The following is a 24,244-nucleotide window of genomic DNA, read 5'->3' on the forward strand; positions in this document are numbered from 1 at the left end:
TTGTTATATAAAGCAAACGATACCACGATGGTAGTGATGCTCTAGTGCATAAACAAAAACAAAATACCCAGATCCCAAATCCCAAATCCCAAATCCCAAACGCTTCGAAACACTGCCATGTTAACCAGCACCGTTTTCAAACCCTCTGTTCTAAAAGGCCCCGGCATGATGCTGGCCCGTCGTGCCTACCACCCTCGTGTTATCGAACACTACACTCGTCCAAGGAATGTGGGCTCGCTGGACCGCCATAGCCCTTCTGTCGGTACCGGTCTTGTTGGGGCCCCGGCTTGCGGTGATGTCATGCGTCTGCAAATCCAGGTCGATGACCGCACGGGTGTCATCGAGAATGTCAAATTCAAAACGTTCGGCTGCGGCAGTGCCATTGCGTCCTCGTCCTATGTCACAGAGCTGGTCAAGGGCAAACGTCTCGACGAGGCGGCCAGGATCAAGAACACAGAGATAGCCGCCCACCTAAGTTTGCCTCCGGTCAAGCTGCATTGTTCTATGCTTGCGGAGGACGCTATCAAGGCTGCGATTGCCGACTACCGTGCCAAGCGTGCTGCCACTGTGCTGAAATAGGCGGTAGGCTAGTGTGCTTGCCCTAGCGTGCGGCCCCACCGCCGCCTCCCACTGCATTCGACGGGCCACAGCCGCCCGTCCCGATAAGACATGATTTACGCCATCTACGTATTTTATAAACCACGTGGTCGTGAAATCCCCGCGTGTCCACGTCCATGCATGCACGTGACGACCCACTTCGACACCACGTGACCCCACTCCCCCTCCCCTCCCCCTCTCTAGACACATGTTCGAATTCTATACTCTCACACAAACATACATACTTAGTTAGTTACTTACATATACATCTATTGCCAGATCTATATATGAAACCTCACTTCACCTCACCTCTCCTCACCTCTCCGCTACCCCACCCCCCCACTTTCTCTGCACTCTATAATTAGAAACAAAAAGACACCAGCACGCATGCGCCAAAATATCACACCAGATTGGCCCAAAACACGCCACGCCAAATGTGTCACGCCCGATCCAGCCAGCCACGCGCATCCTTCCCTTTCGGGCAACCCCCACTGCCCGATACAGCACCACATAACTCGCCGCATCGGGCAACACACGCCGCCCGATCCGGAAGACGCGCCCGCTCCAGATACGGAAATCCACTGTACCCTCAACAGGCGCCGTTTGTTTACCCACCACCTGAAACACGCATCCAACTAGAACAAGCACAAGTAGTCGCTACTGTAATACCGATGACAAGAGAGAATTCCACCGCGTCCCATTCTAGTTCCTATCTGTCAACAACTATGCTGGCCTGTCTCTCTGACTGGCCACCGCCGCTCACCAGTGTTTTGACACTCTTTTGTTTGCTTGCTATTATTGCTCTTTTGTTTGTTTGTTTGTTTGTTTGTTTGTTTGTTTCTTGCTTGCTCTTGCTCTTGCTCTTATGTTTTCTTTTTTTCTTGCTCTGGCCCTGTGGTTTTGGCACTTCCCACCTCGCAAACGCTCCTGCTCCTCTCACTCAAACGTATAAATACCTTGACACTTCTGCTAAATTCTCAAATTCCAACTTCATTCTTCTTCCTTTGTCTCTCTCTTCCATCCTAGACCCTCAAGAAAATACTCTTTCTAACACTCGCTTTATCCGCTTCAACTCAAACAAACTACACTTTTTAAAAATGCAATTCTCTACTGTCGCTTCCGTCGCTGCTGTCGCCGCCGTCGCCTCTGCTGCCTCCAATGTCACCACCATGACTGCCACTCAAGAATCCACCACTTTGGTCACCATCACTTCTTGTGAAGACCACAGATGTGTCGAAACCACTTCCGATGCCATCGTCTCCATTGCCACCGTCACCGTCGACAACGTCATCACCTCTTACACTACCTGGTGTCCAATTGAAACCACTGCTGCTCCAACTGCCAACAACACTGTTGCCCCAGCTCCATCTACTTCTTCCAAGAACAACGGTTCCACCACCACTACCATCTGTGAAACTTGTACCAAGTCTGTCTACGAAGGTGCTGCTAACAAGGCTTTACCAGCTGCTGGTGCTTTGGTTGCCGGTATCGCTGCCATGTTGATGTAATTTATTTAAACTACATACTATTTTTGATCTTATATATCTCTTTTCTGTAATTTATACATAATAATCAACATTCTGACTCGACGAAAACACAAGAGGCTTTCGAAAGAAAATCTTCTCAACAAACTCTTCACTTTTTCACTCATTGTGTCATGGGCATCGATTTTTTTTTTTTTTCAACCTCAAATTGTTGTCACCCAAATGGGTAACCCAAATGGATAACCCACAGACCCTCCGAAAGGGGTAACGCAAACAATGTTTTTTTTTCTATATATCCCGCAAAAAAATCATAAATAGCAGCTTATTATTTTCATTTCCCCTTCCGGTATATGTCCATTGCCCAATCCGGTATCCCACTCTGCATCCAAAAGTTATCACTTTGCCTATTCCAGATATTCCCTCTTACAGTCTGTTTACTAGATTGAATCAACACTCTCTCCACTCCACTCCACATTCTGACGCATACTTAATTTGCCCTAGATAAACATACACAGATAACAGATCACAGATCACAGATTGTTTGTTGCATCTGCAATTAGTAATTATTACGTGTTGCAAATTGCAAGTTGCGAGTTGCAACCCTTGGCTTGTTCTCGCTTTGCCCTAGCATAACCCTAGTTTTCGATTTCGATTTCCCGTCACCTCCCATCATTTACCGTCATTTTCTTTTTTTCTGTCACGGCGATCCCACGGATTTTATCCCATCTCAAATCATTCTCACTAAGCTTTTCATTTTATCGTCGCTTCAATTACTAATCAACCTTGTCATACTGCTTTAGGTATATTAGAAATCATTCATGCTTAGTCAAACTCAAAGAAAAAAAAAAAAAAAAACATCTAAAAAAGACTTATTCATATTCATATTCTTGCTTAATTTCGAAACATTATCATATAATCCTGATTAGACCCTTTTTTACGAACAAATATATATACATCCGCTCTTGCATTCTTTACTTGTAATTCTCTCTTGCTCAAGCACCATCACAAGTACCACTATCACAAGCGTTTTTATTTTTTTTTTCTTTTTTTTTGTATTTTCCTTTCATAATGTTGGATTCTCCCACATCTTCCTCCTCATCCTCATCCTCGTCCCTCACAAATGCTTTGCCCGATGACACAATCTATACCATCCAAATGGCTACAAAATCATATCTATTATCAGGTAAATTATTATCTGTAGATTCTCCCAATAAATTCACCGAATATTTCCAATCACATAAAGATCAAACAAAAATATACGTTTTTGATCGATGTCAAGTAAGTTTTGAATTGATCATCAATTATCTTAGAGGTTGTCCTCTTATAATAGAAAATGAAACTCAATTCTCCATCGCATTAGCTGACTCGATGTATTACGATTTATCCAAATTAAGATCCATCTTGAAAAATTTCCCCTTTTATTTCCTCAATGTAAGTAGTAGACATTTCAAAATATCCAAAAACCTCATCACCAAATTCGGCGATTATGGTAATTTCTTCAAAATTGCAACTGAAACAACTTATTGTTCATTTGAACAATATTATCTATTAAACGATACCACTTCTTCATCACAATCATTAGATGATTCAAATGATAATACTCTCTCTGTTTCATATCCACCGTTGAAACATCCCTTATATTTGGAGAAAAATCCTGATACACTCGCCGATTTGCTAACCATTCTTCAAGATTCCAACTTAAACAGCATTAAAGATCTTAGTGAAGCTAGAAGAATTAATCTTTTCAACGATTGTAAATTTTATCGTTTAAATAATCTTTTACAATTGATTATTAATTTCAAAATTAATTACAATCATATTACAAAATTACAAGAAATTATTATAAATTTGATAGACCTAGACTCAAGATCTCTTTGGGTGAATAACATCCTCGAAGATTCTCAATTCATCTCACCTTCTGCATCTCCAAGTATTCAAAATAGATTAAAATATAACAATAACAGTGATGATGAAGAATCTAATGATCATCCAAATAAGAAAATAAAGATTTGTATTGATAAGACAAATGATTCCTCTCATACAGAATGTTGGAATATTTGTAGATACAAAAGACAACTCATCGATGACTATCCAAGAGATTTGATTTTCCAAATTAATAACGATTCTTTAATTGATTCAAATACTCTATTAAATATTGGTGATTGTAATATGGTTTTAAATAAAACAAAACAATTGTTACATATAACTTTAACGGGTAATCTTATCAGATGGTTTAAAAGAACTTTTACAAAAGTCCTCACTGCAATGAATTTAAATATAACTGATTTTGAAAAATATTTACCAATCTCTAATAAAAATTCCAAGGATTTGGATTCCATTGGTAATACGAAATGTATCAAACATTTAATCTTACCTGCATGTATTAGTATCTGTGATTTAAAAGTTAATAATCAAGCTTGTCCTAATTTGAAAAATGTAGTCATGGATAAATCCTTTTCAGATCATGATGAATACGTCATGGATTTTTCAAATTTAAACGATTTGAAAAAGGCAAGAGGTATGAATTTATATTTGAAAAAAAGTTTATGGAAATTAGGTATCCAATATAAAAAATTATTATTGATCGCTATAAAGGCTGACGCCATTTGTGGTAATACAAAGGAATCTAGTTTGAATTCTAGTATAGATTTTCTTTAATTCGTTTCGTTCCTTGCATTCTCCTCCCTCTCTCATTCTCTTCTTTCTTTCCCCCTCTTTCACTTCTTATTTTGTATATTTTTTTTTTTATTTTATTTTATCCTCTCTTCCTTTCTATTTATTTGGTCGTTTCTATTTATTTTATAATTCTCAATTTAGATATATATATATATATATATATATAAAAATATCAATTTTTTTTATATACCACATATAATTAATAATTCAATTTGCATCATAAAAAGAAAATGTAAAAATGTTTAAAAAAATGTTGTTTTTTTATTTTTAATGTTTATATTCATTTTCACAATTTATTTGCCTATGATATTTATCTTATTTTTTGAATTCATCTTTTGAATGTAGAAATTGTAAACTTAAATATAAATTTCCCCTAAAGAATTTTACAAATACTCTCATTCTTCACGTCCAAGTTTCGAACACTGGACATTCTTCACAAAGGACAAGCGTTTTAATAGTTTATTATTAATTTATATTCATTTATTCCTTCTAATGTCGTATTTGCCGCTATCATAGTTTTAAAGGATAAAAAATTTGCAAAAAAAATAATCTAAATCTCTTTGTAAAACGGTTCATCCTTATGCAGGGGAACTGCTGATCATCTCTGTATTGTTTCAAATTGACCAAATGTCTACGGAGGGTTACTCCGTAAACAAATGTTTTGAAAAAAAACACATACATATCGAAATTACTAATCACATGAAAAAATTACGTTTAAATTTAAAATTACTAATATGAAATTATAAGTTCCTAATCTTTTTTTTTATTATTATTCGTTTTCTTTTATTTGTTATATTTTTATTTTTTTTGTTTTTTAACCTAAATATTAACTCTAACGACAAAGTTAAAAGTTGATGGAAAATCTTTATAGTGTAATTGAAATTCCGGAATGATATTATTATTAATAAGGCAATTTCCCACCAGCAATCATATTATTATCGTAAACAATAAAACAACAATTTATTTCAAAGGTTTTTTTTTGTCATATATCGTTTAACCATAAACCACCCATCATGCTAGATATTTTGCCCAATGAAGTATTTGAATATATAGTTTCAATGCTTGCTCAAGAAGATAAAACTTCATTGATGTATTTAAACAAGAAAATGTACCTTCAAATCTGTCCCTTACTGTATAGAAACATATATCTCAATGAAAGATTTTATGTTCCTGTAGATTTGGATTCAACGTTTGGTACACATTATTGGTCTGTCTTATACTTTCGTTTTGATTCCAACTCCAATGATCCAATACTGGCAAAAGAAAAAGCAAGTTATAAATTTAGTTGTCTAGTAAGATCATTGTTTTCCAATACTGAATTATTCAAATTGATTAGAAGAGTTCATTGTAATTGGAATCTTGATCAAGATATCTTTAGACATTTCATTCATCTTTTAATTCAATTTGCTGATAATTTACAAGAGGTAGACAATTTTTTAAAAGTAGATATCAGTAATTTATTAATACAAAAATCATCTCAATTAATTTCATTAACAATACCACCTCCTTCTGTTTTACCAAATAAAATTTTAGCTAATGAACAATATTTTTCCACTATCCGTTCAATTTGTAATCATTATAATTTCGATAATTTGCAAAGTTTAACCATTCATCCAAATTCTTTAACATTTTTCCCCAAATTATCACATCCTCTTAAAATAAAATCTTTATCCTTAAATTTAAGACCTGATACTCATATTGCAGAAGGAAATCCAAACACTTTACCAATACAACTTCATTATTATGATATCTTTGATGTAAATAGTATAAAAGAATTGGAAATTTTATCTTGGTATGATGATTCTATTACTTCACTAGATTTATATGAAATGTGGAATTTAAATGACTTTTGGGAATTCCATAATATTGAGAATTTAGTACTTCTATCATTATTTAGTAATACAGTTTTTCTTGAGAATTGTATAACCAATTTCTATTATTTAAAGAAATTAAAAGTTGATTATATGTTTGATAGTACAGTTTCCTTAGCGACAATTAATTCAATGGCAAATAATCGTTGTTCAAAAACAATCGAATATATAGATATTAAATTTGTTGATGTAGATCCTCCACTGTTATCAATCGATCAAGATGAAATCTCCATGTTTAGATTACATTTAAATTGTAAATGTGATGATTGCCAATTCACATTCAAAAATATCATATTAAAAAAATATTTCCCCACGCAGGATACTTTTATTATTAAAGATTATGAAGATGTAAAACAAAGAAATTTTATTCAACAAATGTTTAGATTATATCCAATTATTCCATATTCTCAAGGTTATAATGAATATCCAGCTATTGGATTTAATATGAAACCATTAAGTGATTTTGTAGAAAAAATAAACGAATTATTAAAATTATCTATAAATGATACAAGAGCATTAACTGTTGAAGACATTAGAAAAATATATTTTGTGATTATACATTCCTATAAAAGATCGTATGATATATTTTTAAGAAATTTCCCAAATTTGAAATTCTTAATTCTAAATGATTTACCTACCAAAATTACAAGTCTTAATGATCAAAAATGTAATATTCCCTTATTCCATTGTGAAGATTATAAAAGTAACCAAGTGTATGAAATTGTAGATGCTAATTCATTATTCAGCTGATAACTTAAATCAACTTATTTCTTCAGATAAACATTATGGATTATAGCCATTTCTTGATAGAGACCTCTTATATTATATAAATATTAGAAATAAATTCAAAAAAAATAAAAAAAAAAGAACAAAAACATTGTTAATGCCAATCTCTTTTTGTTAATGACATACCAATTTTCTTCTTAACTATATCCATTGTAGCTATAGCATCTTCTGAACTATCATGTTCACCTGTTTGGATTCTTCTACTTAAATATTCAAAAGAAAGATTCTTTAATGATGTTTTAAATTTACCTTTTTGGAAAATAATTGCGGTATCTATAATTTTCTTATGGGTTATACGCATTACATTCAAATCATTTTCCAGGCCATGACCAATTAAGATACTGTTTCGGTTAATTAAAGCTTTATTTAAAATTCTACCCACCAATTCTTCGTAACTAATGGAATTTATAAAGTCATCATCACGAACACCGCTGAAAAGAGTATTTAAATCGATAACTTCTCCTAATGGTTTTACAATTTCATCAAGAAGTATTTGAGAAGTGAAAAAATCAACAATTGTTAAACGAATCATTTCGTAACCTTTCGAAGTAAATGCCATTTCACAATCTAGTGCTAAAACATTTGAATCTCCATCTATTGTTTCAGTGCTCGTGAAAACAGATATTTCTCGAAGTTCTGAGTAAGTAGATCCTCTAAAGACATGATGTAAATGAGTTTTGCATCCTAATCTCATCAAAGAAGTGGATGTAGATGATTCCCCACAACATGGATATGTTGTTGTTTTAGTTTCCCGATCATATTGTTTTTTTAAAATATGGTATTTACACAAAGTCTTCTCCATAATTTTTTTCTTTTCAAATTTCATGTTGCATCTATCACACGATACATGAGTGGAAACTATCTCTACAGATGGATAATCAAACACGTCCATTATGTAACCATTATCTACTAAAGATTTTTTATCATGTATTAACTTATTTAACTTTTCCATTATCTGTGGAACAGTTATATTAGGGTCAGCATCGCCAATATTTGTAACTTGATCACCAATTTTACGTTTAAGGACTGATTTACCTGCGATCTTTATTTGATAAAAATCACCTTTAGCTTTGTTTAAATCTCTAAAGAGAACGCTCATATTAAACCTATAGCTTTGACCAGAGGGACTCTTTTTAGCTACGCATGATTCCATATAAATGGCTAGCTTCTCCAGATTACCTTTGGTGTTAGGTCTCAAACGTTGCATCAATTCTAACAGCTTATGAAGAATTTTATTTCTTTCCTGATATGGTGCCGGCTGACTTGTTAAATCTACGGGCCTTATTAATGCATTTTTGCTCATTATAACAGTAAAAGTCACACAATTATAAAGAAGTACGTTTAGAGGCTGATTAGTCAATATGTGCGATAATTAAGCTCATCAGTTACTCTTTTCTCCCAACTGATTAATCTATTTATTATATTAGTTTTTGTATAACAAATAAGAGACTTAAAGAGTAAAGATATAACGATTAATGTATTCTATCTATGGGAAAATTTTAAGTGTGTTCACAACTATGTATTGCTCGCATTCCGCCATTTTCATATCTTGTATGCATACATATTCTTAAATCCATACTATTTTACTTTATTCACGTGGACCTAAACAAAAGGTAGTTTGCGGGTAACTTCGGAACATTTACAAATTTTCAGATACCGAAAGAGATGAGATGTGATGAGCTGAAAAAAAAATTTAAGATCTGTAAATAGTGCTATAGAAAGAATGTAACAAAGGAATTAGCATTTATCATAGAATAAACTAAAATTTTCTTCCAGCTAAAATATTAACATATTTAGCTTCTCCTATTACTAAAAAAAAGTTTAAAACAAAAGAGTGTACTTCTATTAGTAGCTGGAAGCAAAATGAGTTCCAATAATATTTTCTTAAATCTGAATGAAGTTTCGAAGAGACACCAAGTTTACAATGACACATTACCGGCTCAAAAACTGGATAATTTATATTTGTTCGATACTTCTCTAACAGCTGATAAGAATTTGAAAAATTTAAGTTTATCTGCTTTGAAACAACCTGCTACATTAGGACATGTTTTTATTTATAATGAGATATTCTTAGAAGTAGTTTCACGCTGGGTATTCCAAATGGAAAGATCATCTTCTGTAGAAGTATTCGATGCTGTTGCTAGAACAATCACTGTTTATCCTTTATCTCAACCATTTATTGAAGATTTTTTAGATCGAGAAAATGAGCGCTTTATTACCATTTTACAAAACCCATCTTCCCAAGATGAAAAAAATTTGCATAAAATTTTATTAGCATACTATAGACTATTATACCATAACACCGATATTTTCACTAAATATATTAATCCGGATATTTTATATACCCTTATTTCTAAGAATGATGTAAGTGATTTGATTAAATTTTTGACGATAAAAGTTTTGGGTTACTATTTAAATATGGCAGAACATGCATTCACCAACACTTTAAAAACACACATTCCTCATGATGACCCAATTAATGGTTTTTATGAATATGATACCAATGTAAATTATAGATTTTTAGAATTAAATGAAGCTAAGAGATTTTCTGAATATTCCAAATTACCTCAAATTACCGAAACATTTATTAAAGACACCACAAATGAATATTTTACCATTGATCCACAATTCTTAACGAAACAAGTAGTATCTATATGTGGTGTAATTGTCCCAAGATCAACTTCTGAATTTAATTCCTCACTATCTACAAAAGATCCCTCCTCTGAATTTACCTGGGTACCAACTGATAAAGCTATATCCACCTTACGTAAATTAGGCTCTTCAATACAAAAGTCAAATCCTGTTATGCTAATTGGTAGAGCCGGTGCAGGTAAAACGTTTCTGATTAATGAATTAAGTAAGTATGTTGGTTGCCAAGATTCAATAGTTAAGATTCATTTAGGAGAACAAACCGATGCCAAATTATTAATCGGTACTTATACTTCTGGTGAAAAGCCTGGTACTTTTGAATGGAGAAATGGTGTTCTAACAACAGCTGTAAAAGAAGGAAGATGGGTCTTAATTGAAGACATTGATAAGGCACCAACCGAAGTACTTTCTATTCTTTTAACTTTATTAGAGAAACGTGAATTAACAATTCCATCAAGAGGCGAGGTTGTAAAAGCTGCCAATGGGTTTCAATTAATTTCTACCGTTCGTGTTTCTGAAGAAAATGTAAAAAAAGGTAAAGATTTAGAATATGTGCCTAACATTATCGGTATGAGAATTTGGAAAACAATTTATTTAGAAGAGCCATCTAATGATGATCTTTATTCCATTCTGTCTAATAATTATAAAGTTTTATCTCTATTAATACCCAAATTAATTAAAACATATGAAGATATTAAAAACGTTTACTTAGACCCAAGATTTATATCTCTTAACAGAGGTGCTCATTCAAGAACAGTATCTGTGAGAGATTTAGTGAAGCTTTGTAAAAGGTTAAACATATTGTTTGAAAATAATGGCATTACTAAACCTAATCAATTGATAGAAACTACTATTTACGATAACATCTTCGCAGAAGCTGCAGATTGTTTCGCCGGTGCTATTAGTGAACCTAGGGCTTTAGAGCCATTAATTCATGTAATTGGTACCTCATTAGAAATACCGGCATCTCGTATTAATTTATTCTTAACTAAGCATATTCCTAATTTTGAAACTAATGATGATACTATTAAAATTGGTAGGGCTGTTCTAAATAAGTCTCAGTTGTCATTACAAAGAAAATCTATGAATAGCACATCGTTTGCTACAACAAACCATTCTTTACGATTAATGGAGCAAATTTCATTAGCTGTTCAAATGTCTGAGCCAGTACTTCTTGTTGGTGAAACCGGTACTGGGAAAACTACGGTTGTACAACAAATTGCAAAACTAGTAAATAAACCTTTAACTGTTATAAACGTTTCTCAACAAACTGAAACTGGTGATTTACTGGGTGGATACAAGCCAGTAAACTCAAAAACTGTAGCTATTCCCATTCAAGAAAATTTTGAAACTCTATTTGCTGCAACTTTCTCTGTCAAAAAGAATGAGAAATTTTACAAAATGCTTCATAGATGCTTTAATAAGAATCAATGGAAAAACGTCGTTAGATTGTGGAATGAAGCTTTTAAGATGGCTAAAAGTATTTTAGATATGAATAACGACTCTACTGTAGTCAACGAGAAGAAAAAGAAACGCAAACTTCATTCAAATGATAAAAAGTTATTGTTTGAAAAGTGGGTTGTATTTCAAGATATGGTCAGAAAGTTTGAAGCCCAAGCTAGCACACTGGAAGGCTCTTTTATTTTTAATTTCGTCGAAGGTTCTCTTGTGAAAGCTGTTAGAAATGGTGAGTGGTTATTACTGGATGAAGTTAATCTTGCTTCTGCAGATACATTAGAAAGCATTTCTGATTTATTATCTGAAGCTAACTCTAGAAGTATTCTTTTATCCGAAAAAGGTGACGCAGAACCTGTAAAGGCTCATCCTGAATTTAGAATCTTTGCTTGTATGAACCCTGCAACTGACGTTGGTAAGAGAGATTTACCATCTGGTATCAGGTCAAGATTTACTGAAATTTATGTACATTCACCAGACCGTGATATCAATGATTTGTTAACGATTATTGATAGATATATTGGAAAATACAGTGTTAGTGATGAGTGGGTTGGGAATGATATTGCTGAACTTTATATCGAAGCTAAGAAATTAGCTGAAGATAATATTATCGTTGATGGTGCAAATCAAAAACCTCATTTTAGTATCCGTACTCTAACAAGAACTTTGCTGTATGCTTGTGATATTATTCCAATTTATGGCTTGCGCCGTTCCTTGTATGATGGGTTTTGTATGAGTTTTCTCACTTTATTAGATCAAAAATCTGAAAATATGTTAATACCTATAATTGAAAAATATACAGTTGGAAGATTAAAAAACATGAAATCTGTTATGTCACAGGCTCCAATGTCGCCTGGGGAAGATTATATTCAATTCAAGCATTATTGGATGAAGAAAGGTAACGAAGAAATACAAGATCAAGCTCATTACATCATTACTCCTTTTGTTGAGAAAAATTTGTTAAATCTGGTGAGAGCCACATCAGGTAAGAGATTTCCTATCCTTGTTCAAGGTCCAACCTCTGCTGGTAAAACAAGTATGATTAAACATCTTGCAGATGTCACTGGTCACAAATTCGTGCGTATTAATAATCATGAGCATACTGACTTGCAAGAATATCTTGGTACCTATGTTACAGATGATACCGGAAAATTATCATTCCGTGAAGGTATATTGGTGGAAGCACTAAGAAAAGGGTATTGGATTGTTCTCGATGAGCTAAATTTAGCACCAACTGATGTCCTTGAAGCATTGAATAGATTATTGGATGATAATAGAGAATTATTCATACCTGAAACACAAGAGGTAGTTCATCCTCACCCTAACTTCATGCTATTTGCTACTCAAAATCCTCCAGGTATTTATGGGGGACGTAAAGTTCTTTCAAGAGCTTTCAGAAATCGTTTTTTAGAGTTACACTTTGATGATATCCCACAAGATGAGTTAGAAATTATCCTTCGTGAACGTTGCCAAATCGCCCCTTCTTATGCCAAGAAAATTGTTGAAGTATATAGACAACTTTCTATTGAGCGTTCAGCTTCTCGTTTATTTGAACAAAAGAATAGTTTTGCCACATTACGTGACTTGTTCCGCTGGGCTTTGCGTGATGCTATAGGCTACGAAGAATTAGCAGCCAATGGGTATATGCTACTTGCTGAACGGTGTAGAACTACTCAAGAAAGAGTTCTCGTTCAAAATGTCTTACAAAAAGTGATGAAAGTTAAATTGAATATGCAATCCTACTACTCATCTTTGGAAAACAAAGATCTATATTCAATTCCTAGCAGTGTGATTTGGACAAATGCAATGAAACGTTTGGCTGTACTAGTTGAGTCTTGTTTAAAGAATAACGAGCCTGTCTTATTAGTTGGTGAAACTGGTTGTGGTAAAACAACAATTTGCCAATTGTTATCAGCGTTTATGGGAAAAGAATTAATTTCGTTAAATGCTCATCAAAATACAGAAACTGGTGATATTCTTGGAGCTCAGAGACCAGTACGTAACAGATCAGAATTACAGTATAAACTTATCAACAAATTAAAAGAGGTATTACAGTTACCAACGGATGAAATTGAAGGACTTGACGTTGACACAATGTTTGAACTTTATGAAAAATCAGATAAATCACTTATTTCTGAAGTTAATATTCAATATATCAAAAATTGTAAAGAAAAATTGAATATTCTGTTTGAATGGTCTGACGGTCCACTAATCCAGGCTTTAAAGGCTGGTAACTTTTTTTTACTGGATGAAATTTCTTTAGCAGATGATTCTGTTCTAGAGAGACTTAACAGTGTTTTGGAACCAGAGAGAAGTTTGCTATTGGCCGAAAAGGGATCATCTGATAGTTTAATAACTGCTAAGGAAGGCTTTCAATTTTTTTCTACAATGAATCCAAGTGGTGATTATGGTAAAAAAGAACTTTCTCCCGCTTTGAGAAACCGTTTCACTGAGATTTGGGTACCATCTATGGAGGACTTCAATGATGTGAAATTAATAGTTAGTTCCAAACTCTCCCCTCCATTAAAAGAACATGCAAACTCAATTGTTGATTTTTCAGAATGGTTTGCAAAAAAATTTGGTGGTGGTAATGTAACAAGCGGTGTGATTTCTTTACGTGATATTTTAGCCTGGGTTGAATTTATGAATAAGTCCTTTACAAAGGTAAATAATGGGGCTGCTGTATTAACTCATGGTGCATTAATGGTTTTCATTGATGCTCTTGGTACTAATAATACTGCATATCTGGCAGAAAATGAATCTCATCTCAAATCTTTAAAACTTGAATGTATCAGCGTCCTATCTAAAATATCTAATATTAAAATCTCCCATTATATCTATAATAAAATTGATGTTGCTTTTTCTCCAGATACATTAACAATAGGCTTATTTTCCTTAAATAGAAACATCGATGAGTGTTCCATTCCAGCATTTGATTTGAATGCTCCAACTACTGCAGCAAACATGATGCGAGTAGTACGTGCAATGCAAGTACATAAACCTATCCTATTAGAAGGGAGCCCTGGTGTCGGTAAAACAAGTTTGATTACAGCATTGGCTGAGATGACTGGTAACAAACTGACCCGTATTAATTTATCTGAACAGACCGATCTTGTAGATTTATTTGGTTCAGATGCTCCTGGTGAAAAAACTGGAGAATTCGTCTGGAGAGATGCTCCATTTTTGAGAGCTATGCAAAAAGGTGAATGGGTTTTGTTAGATGAAATGAATTTAGCTTCCCAGTCTGTATTAGAAGGTCTGAATGCATGTCTTGACCATCGTGGTGAGGCGTATATCCCCGAGTTGGATAAGTCTTTTAGTTGTCATCCTAATTTCATTGTTTTTGCCGCCCAGAATCCTCAATATCAGGGTGGTGGTAGAAAAGGTTTGCCAAAGTCATTTGTTAACAGATTTAGTGTAGTTTATGTCGACATGCTAACTGCCAATGATTTGTTGCTTATTGCTCATCACTTGTATCCAAAAATAAACAAAGAAATAATATCTAAAATCATTAAATTAATATCTACTGTGGAAGACGAGGTGACTAAGAAAAAACTTTGGGGTTCGGCAGGTACACCATGGGAATTTAATCTAAGAGATACCCTAAGGTGGCTGAAACTATTAAATAAGCCGTCTATATGTGGTGAAACTGTCATGGATTTTGTTAACATTGTTATCCAACAGAGATTTAGAACTGATGATGATAGACAAAGGGCCCAACTTTTAATTACTAATATTTTTGGTGACTTCGAAACAAGGGATAATTATTATAAGATTGATGAAGATATAGTACAAATTAATAGCACCTTCTCAACCAGAAACAAATTATATCAATATCCAAACTCCCAAAAATTAATTCACTTACAGTGTAACAACAGAGTCTACGAATCTGCCTTAAAATGTATTAATAATAATTGGCCTCTTATCTTGACAGGCCCTACAGGATCAGGGAAGACTGATATTATTAAATTTTTAGCCTCCATTTTAGGTGCCAAATTGGACTTCTTTTCAATGAATAGTGATATTGATAGCATGGATATTCTGGGTGGTTACGAACAGGTTGATTTAACAAGGAAAATATCCTATATATCTAATGACTTAAAAACTTATATCACTGAAATTATTTCCTTAAACCTGGGGCTAAAAATACTCCAACCCGAAGCAATCATTGCTGCTTTCGATTTATTACATTTCATATCAAAAACCGTTATAACAACTTCCAATTTTTCAGTGTTTCATGCGAAATTTAACATATTATCTCAGTTTTTAAACTCTAATAATGAATGGGATCACTTTATTGAACGTGTTAACAGAATGTCTAGTATAATATCTAAAGAAGAATCAATTAGATTTGAATGGTTTGATGGTATGCTTATTGAGGCTGTTGAAAAGGGCCATTGGCTAGTCTTAGAAAATGCTAATTTATGCTCTCCATCCGTTTTGGATAGATTGAATTCTCTTCTAGAAGATGGTGGATCACTAATCATTAATGAATGCAGTTTCGAGGATGGCAAACCTCGAGTTTTAAATCCTCACCCTAATTTTCGATTATTTTTAACAGTAAACCCCAAGTATGGTGAACTTTCTAGGGCAATGAGAAATAGAGGTGTAGAAATATATGTCGATGAATTAAAAAACAGACTCTCTATATTTGATTCCAACTCATTAAAGGAAAGTGTTTTATTAAAGCAGACTGAATCCCGAAATATTACCGAAGCACTACCTCTGAAGCATTATATTCCAGCTTGTAACTCATCAATGTTTGAGTACGCTGTCTTGCATGATATATTTAGCCAAAATAATGTAAATATATCTGCAGCTGCAGCCTCCTCGTTATTGTCATTTAGAGATATTCAAAAACTACATCAATGGAAGGACAATGTAATCTCGAATCGAATCTTTTTAGATGACGATTTCGCTATAGATGTTGATAACTTAATTTCTTTTTACAAATCTCTGAATGTATACAATAAATTAAATTCTCTATATTCACCTGTGGGCGAGCTACTTTCTTCTTATTCTCCAAAAACTACAGCAGATATCCAGCACTTGAATCCTATGTTGAACGTTTACTTCATTTCCACTTTAATTCAAAATGCTCCAAAGTTGTCGAGTGAAGAAACTGCTTACTTATTTGCATCCCTGGGTCTTTTATTGCATAATGAGAAGAACTTAGAACTTACTTTGAATAAAGCTATTAATGGTAAAGTGAATGACTTATCATATCTTCAATTGTCTGCTGCAATTATAAACGGTCGAACTTTAAAGATAGTTCCAAGAATTCCAATATTTGGAATTTTGAAATCATTAGAGAACTTTATTATTAACTATATCAGAAGAGATGAATTGTATACTGAGAAAGCTTCATACTATCAAATATGGAAGCTATTAATAATTTGGAATTGCATTTTTGAAACTTCTAGTATTAAAGATGAGGCCCGTTTGAGAGTTTATAAAAGTGTCTTAGAAAATTGGACCAAAGAAGCATCAGCTGTCGGCATAATCGCCGATGAAGTTTCATCCATTATTATCGACTATGATAAGATGTTAGACGTACAAAAAGGTAAATCTATGAATATTATTTGGGATAGATATCGTAAAAGATTTCCATCAACTGAAGAAGGCTGGAGTTTATGGTCTTCCTTGAATGCTCTGTCTACGGAGTTTGACAGTGTCTCTTCCTTACAATTTTCCGAATCTTATGATTTTATTTCAGATTTAAGAGATTCCTTCGTTATTATAGCTGAAGATATCCTCTCTAATAACATTACAAACATAGACGAGCTGTTTTCGACGCTAAAAGATGGTATGAACCACTTAAACGCTATATCAGGTAAATTTTTAAATAAAAGGAAACACTACTTAACAACTGAATTTGATTATCTTCTTCGATTACTGTCTAGTTCTCAAGGAAACAGAAAAAGTTATAAGTCAATAATTTCGCTATCTTCTGTTTCTACCGCAGCTTATATCAAAATTCAAACAAATTCACATTCTTATCCATCTGTATTCGATTTATTATGGTCAAAGAATTCAGATGATAAATTTATTTCTTATACCACAACATTAATTGATACTTCTTTTTTTGAAAATATTTTAATTAAATCTATCAATTTGAAAAAGTTCACAGGTAGCCAAATTCTTCAGACTTTAAACGATGCAACCACATTATTGTCTTCTACTATTGATCTCTCAGGCGATATTTTGATTAACCAGTACCATGTATTTAATACCCACTTGGATCAATGGATCAGAGACATAATTCAATTACACGCTAATATTGATGTCACGCAATTGAAAATTGGTGAAATTTGTAAGGTGGTTATCGATAACTGTCCTAAATATTTCATCGATGTGTTTAATAATTATTTACTTCCTGTGTTACAGTATTTACAGGAACCACCTACAAGTGAATTTATTGGTAAGAGTTGGATTCTATTCGGTGTCGCCCTAATTAATCTATATGCTCCAGATGCTCCAGTTGATCCTGCTATTAACGATTATGTTTTGTATGATATATTTGAAAAACATCGCGATTACACACAGGGTATGATCGATAGTTGGCAAACAATTCGCTCTATTTCTAGTGGTAATAATAAACTGCTTATTGAAACAGGAATTAAAACCATATCTGATAATGATAAACCTTCTAAACCTATGGTATATCGTTCCACCAGCTCAATAGATAATTTATACGATGAATGGTCTGCCTTTTTAGATTCTACAATTTCTGATAATCAAGTTGTCAATTTGCTACAATCCATGGATGAAACGTCTGAGGTATCACACAACCGTTTGAATATGTTTCAACAAAATTCTTCTCATTTCTTAAACCGTATGGATACTGCTTTCTATACATATGCAGATGTAAATGAAATTTTTAAAGGTTATATTATTTGTCTAAAATTGGGTTTTGACTTAGTAAAACAAGCTAAGTTGGATGCCAAAAAACCAACTTCATTATCGCGTATGTGGTCCATTGACCCATTACAAGTTATTAGCATTTCAAATATCAATACTGCATTTACTGAAATATCCACGTTAATGAAAAAAGGTACTATTAATTCTTTAATAACAGAAGATATTCTTATTTTCTTTTTGAATCTTTTAGATTTCCACAAATCAGATTCTGATATATTACCTCTCTTAAGCAAAGTTTTGCAGATGCTGTATTATAGATGGTCTTTAAGAAGAATGAAAGATGAAGAAGCCCAACAAAATAATGCTAATCTTTACAAATTTAAAGATAATTCTGAAGATTATGAAGAAGATTTTAAACAGATGTTCCCTGACTATGAAAATGTTGTATCTCTAGATGACACAAGTGCGGAATTATTAGACGACAATCTTGAGACACTATATTACAATATTGCCAAAAACTATATTAAATTATTTAGTGACGGTCCATCTAATTCTTTGAAAGAAACTATTATTTCAGGTTCTAGAGTGAGCGAGTTATTAATCGATATTCCTAATTACTTTAAATCACATTTGAATACTGGGTCCCAACTATCTGCAATCTTGAATATTTTTTCAAATGAAATAAGTGCCTTTCAAGATACCGTATCTGATGAAGACATAGATTTCTACAATGGATTTTCTATATCAGAATCCCAAAAGTCTATTATGATAATTGATAACTTATGGCACACAGTCAATAGCTTACTTGAACAATGGCCTGAACATGCAACATTAAGGGAACTATTTAGAATATGTGAAGAGTATCTTAATTACTCTGTTGAGACTCCTATTTCTAGATTATTACAAAAATTAGAACAAATTTACACATTTGTAGTGGAATGGGAAAAATATGCTGCTTCGAAAGTTTCATTAGAATATCACAGCAAGCGTATAACTGACCAAATTGTATCCTGGAGAAAATTAGAATTGAAAACATGGAACAATTTGTTTAAATTTGAAGATATCAAGCTAGAAAAAAATATCGGAAAATGGTGGTTCTACTTATTTGAAACTTTGATTGCAACAGAAAGTAACCATGATGCAGATACAAAAAATAATACCAGTATTCTATCAGCGTTGAACATTTTCTTGAGTAAGAGTACGGTTGGTGAATTTTCGTCCCGATTAGCTATTTTACGAGCCTTTGAAAACCATGTGTCGATGATTTCTAATGTTCCTTTATTACATGCTATCCAAAATTCTATCTCATACTATTCACAATTTCTTCCCTCAGTTTCTGAATACATTAAGAAAGGTAGAAAAACTTTAGAAAAGGATATCAAGGAAGTCATTTTACTAGCAAGTTGGAAGGATGTGAATGTCGATGCTCTAAAACAAAGTTCTCGTCGTTCACATAATAGCCTGTATAAGATAGTGCGTAAATACAGACAGCTGCTTTCAACTGAAACATTTACTATAATAGAAAGTGGAATTCCTTCAACCGACCACCCATTGCTTAAGAGTTATCCTTTGGTTCCAATTACACCCAGATATACTGATATTACTGCTGCTAAAAAACTATTGTCATCAATGACCATTTGGAATGATAGAACTACCCCTCTGAGAAATGTTCATTTGGTTAGCCGTAATATGTCCAATTATCTAAACAAGCTATCCGCGTACGATATTCCTTATTTGGATACTATTGCAAAAGAATATCTGAAAGTAGCTGAAAGATTACGCTCTGAAACACCAAGTGTATATTCAAAAGAAGTAAAGAAAACATTATCGGCTTTGAAGGCACAAAAGAGTAAAAGCTTAAGTGATGCATTGAAAGAGTTGAAACGTATTGGTTTAAAGACAAATTTTAGGGATGATATCCATAAGGTTCAATCAACTGCAACAACAATTCTAGCAAATAGCTCTTCTTTCTCTTCCACGCCTATAAAGAATTCTGATTCTTATTTTTTCAGAATTTTAGACATATTACCACGCTTGAGAAGCCATGCTTCAAATCCCGCAGATGACATCCCAATTACAAGTATTGAAAGAGGTATGGCTATTTGTGAAAATTTAATATTTTCCTTAATTACAATTAGAAAGCCTATTTACGAGCTGACTAAAAAATATGATACATTAGATTCACTTCGCTCCAATTTTGAAAAAGCTTACTTAACTGTTGGAGATATGAATAGGCCATACTTGCAAACTAGTATGACTTCAGTTTCCTTCTTTTGTAAATGGTTACCAGTTCTCTTAGATTATGCATCTGAAACAATATTGCTTATTAACAACTCTTCAGACGAAGAAATAGATATTTCTTTGTTCAAACAAACAAAAGATAAATTATCTAATTTCTCTTCTAGGATTGTAGACGTTCAAATTTTTGATGGCACAGTTTCCACAATTCTATCGGAATTTGATTCATTTTTAACTGATTTTTCTACTAAACTGAGAGACATGAAATCACCTAACACACTTTACATCATTGATCTATTACTATCTTGGATGGAAAATAATAGGAAGCTTTCTCCTGAAGTAATAGAAACCTCTATCCCTATTGATGATATTGATGCAAGCTTCCGCAAAATTTACACATCGATTCTTCTAGTCTTCCAAAAATTCATTGAAGTTGAAATCGAACCTCTCTCAGAAGAGGATGATAAATGGCTATCTACTGCATCTCAAAATATGATGAAAAATATGAAATTACTACACATTAAAAATGTTTTAGCGAATATGGAATCTACCTTTTCCTTGTTGAAATCTTGCAAAATTACTGATAAGTCGGAAACTGTTAGAGCAATTGTAAGTTTTACCATGCCCGTCATCAATCATTACTACACTTTAGTCAACACAATTCTAGAAAATGCAAGAAAATATTATTCCAGAACATCATATGGTGCTTTTATTTTATGTGTTATACTTGATAATCTTTCTAAGAATGGGTTTTGTTCTCCCGAACCTCCATCTGAAGAAGTTGATGATAAGAATTTACATGAAGGTACAGGTATGGGTGATGGTGAAGGTGCTGAAAATAATTCAAATGACATTGATCAAGATGAAGATCTGACTGAAGATGCACAAACGGAAAATAAGGAGCAAGATAAGGATAAAAACGAAGATGAAAATGACAATAATGAAGCTGTTGATATGGAAGGTGATATGGCTGGTGATTTAGAAGACTTATCTGACCAAGAGGGTGATGAAGAACAATCTGAACCGGAAGAAGAAGATCAATTAGATGAAGAAATAGACGATCTTGGCGAAGATGATCCAAATGCTGTTGATGAAAAAATGTGGAATGAGGAGCCAGAAGAAGATACAAAAGAAAAAGATACTGACCAACAACTAGATAACTCTGGCGATAATGATGATGTTCAGGCAAATGATGAAGAAGATAAGGAAAATATAGGTGAAAATGAAAATGCCTCTAAAGAAGATACGCAACAGGACAATGACAACGATAAGAATAATGAAGAACAAAATAATATAGATGAAAACGGCAATGAAACAGATGGCTCAGATAATCAGGAAGATGATGAAGAAGAACTTGCTGAGCAGGAAGATAATGTAAAAAACGAATCTAATGAAGAATTGGAACAGAATGTCCCTGATGTTGATACAATGGATTTACCTGACGATATAGATTTAGAATCTGATGAAAACGAGGAAGCTGAAAATAACGATGTGGATGATAATGATAACCTAAGTGAATCTGATGAAGAGATGCTAGACAACTTAGATTCTCCTGACAATCTTGAAAAAGAGGAAGAAAACTCAAAACTTGAAGAAGACCAGAATATAGGATCCCAAGAGGACTCAGATATTGAAGAAGAAGAAGAAATGGATATTGATACTGATAATAAAAAACAAGGCGATACTGAAGACGTAGATGATGATGATGATGATGATGATGATGAAATGAAAAAAGACATGTCAGACGAAGAATTAATTGATCAAGAAAATAATCAAGATGATACTAAAGAAAAAAGTGGTGAAGAATATGCTGAAGGCCTAGATGGCGTGGATGAAGAAATCGCTGATGCTGAGGAAGTCGATACTGAAGCAGCTATCCAACAAAATTCTGGTACTAAAGGTTCTGGTTCAGACGCTAAAACTGAAGAAGAACAGGATGATATTGGTACAAGTGGAGATACGCAAAATATGAACAATGAAGAACAAGAAAATGATTTAGGCGAACAAAATGACATCAGATCTGAAGCTCGTAAAACTCTAAAGCAATTAGGTGATGCAATGAAGGAGTTTCATAAACGTAAACAGGAAATCAAAGAAGCCTCTCAAAATGAAAAAGATGAAGAATCAAATGATTCTGCTAATCAACGCCCTGATGAGTTTGAACATGTTGATGGTACAAACACGGAACATGAAACTCAGGCAATGGGTGCAGCTAATCAAGAAGAAATTCAAAGTATAAACGAAAATTTAGCAGTTGAGGATGATAATAATACCAATGAAGATCCTAATACGGACGACATTAAACAAGAGGAAGAAGATTTAGAGTCATTTAATGATGAAAATACCGAAACTGATAATACTAAAAGTAATGAGAATGAAATTTCTGATGAAAAAACTGGATTTATAGGCGAAAAAAGACAAATTTTCACTGAAAATGAAAAGCTTTTACACGACACTATAATGAATAAAGCCTATACTGATGAATTAGATCAATTAATGGAAGAAGTTGATGAACAAACCCATGAGGAAGCAGACATGCAAGAACCTCCGAGATCGAAGAAGGAAGCTCGTGAATTGTGGCACAAGAGTGAATTATCTACCGCTGATCTAGTTTCTCGTTTGAGTGAGCAATTGCGTTTAATTTTAGAACCAACTTTAGCAACTAAACTAAAGGGTGACTATAAAACTGGGAAAAGATTGAATATGAAGCGTATCATTCCATACATTGCTTCTCAGTTCCGTAAAGATAAGATCTGGCTAAGAAGAACTAAACCAAGTAAACGTCAATATCAAATTATGATTGCATTAGATGATTCAAAATCAATGAGTGAATCTAATTGTGTTAAATTGGCATTCGATAGTTTATTCTTAGTGTCCAAGACTTTAACACAACTAGAATCTGGTGGATTATCAGTAGTTAAATTTGGTGAAAATATTAGGGAAGTTCATCCATTTGACAAACAATTTAGTGACGATGCTGGCTCTAATGTCTTCCAATGGTTTGGTTTCAAAGAAACAAAAACTGACATCAAAAGACTAGTTGCAGAATCTATTAAGATATTTGAACGTGCTCGTATGATTAACAATTCAGATCAATGGCAATTAGAAATTATTATCTCTGATGGTATTTGTGAAGATCATTCTACCATAGAACGTTTAGTACGCCGTGCTAGGGAAAATAAAATCATGTTAGTTTTTGTTATCATTGACGGTATTAACTCCAACGAATCTATTATGGATATGAGTCAAGTTAAGTATGTACCTGATCATAATGGTAACATGCAACTAAAAATAGACAAATACTTAGACACTTTCCCATTCGAATTCTATGTTGTTGTTCATAATGTTAGCGAATTGCCAGAAATGCTGTCAGTTATTTTACGTCAATATTTCTCAGATTTGGCTTCTTCTTGAGTTAATTCTTAATTACGCAAATTTACAATAGAATTTTTACTAAATTTTAATTTTATATTATTTTTTTATTTTTATACATTCAACTGTAGATTATTTTTATTGACCCTCGTTATGACATACTTGATAAGTCTGTCACATTAATATATATTATTTGCAATAGTACATGAATTTCTGAATTATATACACCCGTGCCTCTTCAAAATTTAAAAAACA

General features: G+C 33.2%; 6 protein-coding genes across 6 annotated transcripts; 5 read left to right on the forward strand and 1 right to left on the reverse strand.

Moving 5' to 3' along the window:
- Positions 1 to 117: 117 nt before the first annotated feature.
- Positions 118 to 579, forward strand: TBLA0D03900 (iron-sulfur cluster assembly scaffold protein; the record flags this gene model as incomplete). The annotated part of the gene is made up of 1 exon (XM_004180360.1): positions 118 to 579. The coding sequence occupies one exon, from the start codon at positions 118 to 120 to the stop codon at positions 577 to 579; it is 462 nt and encodes a 153-aa protein (XP_004180408.1).
- Positions 580 to 1,031: 452 nt separating this feature from the next.
- TBLA0D03920 (uncharacterized protein) lies at positions 1,032 to 2,105 on the forward strand (the record flags this gene model as incomplete). Its single annotated transcript, XM_004180361.1, has 1 exon — positions 1,032 to 2,105. The coding sequence occupies one exon, from the start codon at positions 1,032 to 1,034 to the stop codon at positions 2,103 to 2,105; it is 1,074 nt and encodes a 357-aa protein (XP_004180409.1).
- A 1,044-nt stretch (positions 2,106 to 3,149) lies between these two features.
- TBLA0D03940 (uncharacterized protein) lies at positions 3,150 to 4,739 on the forward strand (the record flags this gene model as incomplete). The annotated part of the gene is made up of 1 exon (XM_004180362.1): positions 3,150 to 4,739. One exon carries the CDS (start codon positions 3,150 to 3,152, stop codon positions 4,737 to 4,739), a length of 1,590 nt encoding a protein of 529 aa, XP_004180410.1.
- Positions 4,740 to 5,770: 1,031 nt separating this feature from the next.
- TBLA0D03950 (uncharacterized protein) lies at positions 5,771 to 7,378 on the forward strand (the record flags this gene model as incomplete). The annotated part of the gene is made up of 1 exon (XM_004180363.1): positions 5,771 to 7,378. The coding sequence occupies one exon, from the start codon at positions 5,771 to 5,773 to the stop codon at positions 7,376 to 7,378; it is 1,608 nt and encodes a 535-aa protein (XP_004180411.1).
- Positions 7,379 to 7,508: 130 nt separating this feature from the next.
- On the reverse strand, positions 7,509 to 8,717 carry REX3 (RNA exonuclease; the record flags this gene model as incomplete). Its single annotated transcript, XM_004180364.1, has 1 exon — positions 7,509 to 8,717. One exon carries the CDS (start codon positions 8,715 to 8,717, stop codon positions 7,509 to 7,511), a length of 1,209 nt encoding a protein of 402 aa, XP_004180412.1.
- Positions 8,718 to 9,277: 560 nt separating this feature from the next.
- REA1 (AAA family ATPase midasin) lies at positions 9,278 to 24,031 on the forward strand (the record flags this gene model as incomplete). Its single annotated transcript, XM_004180365.1, has 1 exon — positions 9,278 to 24,031. One exon carries the CDS (start codon positions 9,278 to 9,280, stop codon positions 24,029 to 24,031), a length of 14,754 nt encoding a protein of 4,917 aa, XP_004180413.1.
- Positions 24,032 to 24,244: the final 213 nt, after the last annotated feature.

Source organism: Henningerozyma blattae, chromosome 4 (genome assembly GCF_000315915.1).
Source record: "Henningerozyma blattae CBS 6284 chromosome 4, complete genome".
Lineage (NCBI taxonomy): Eukaryota > Fungi > Ascomycota > Saccharomycetes > Saccharomycetales > Saccharomycetaceae > Henningerozyma > Henningerozyma blattae.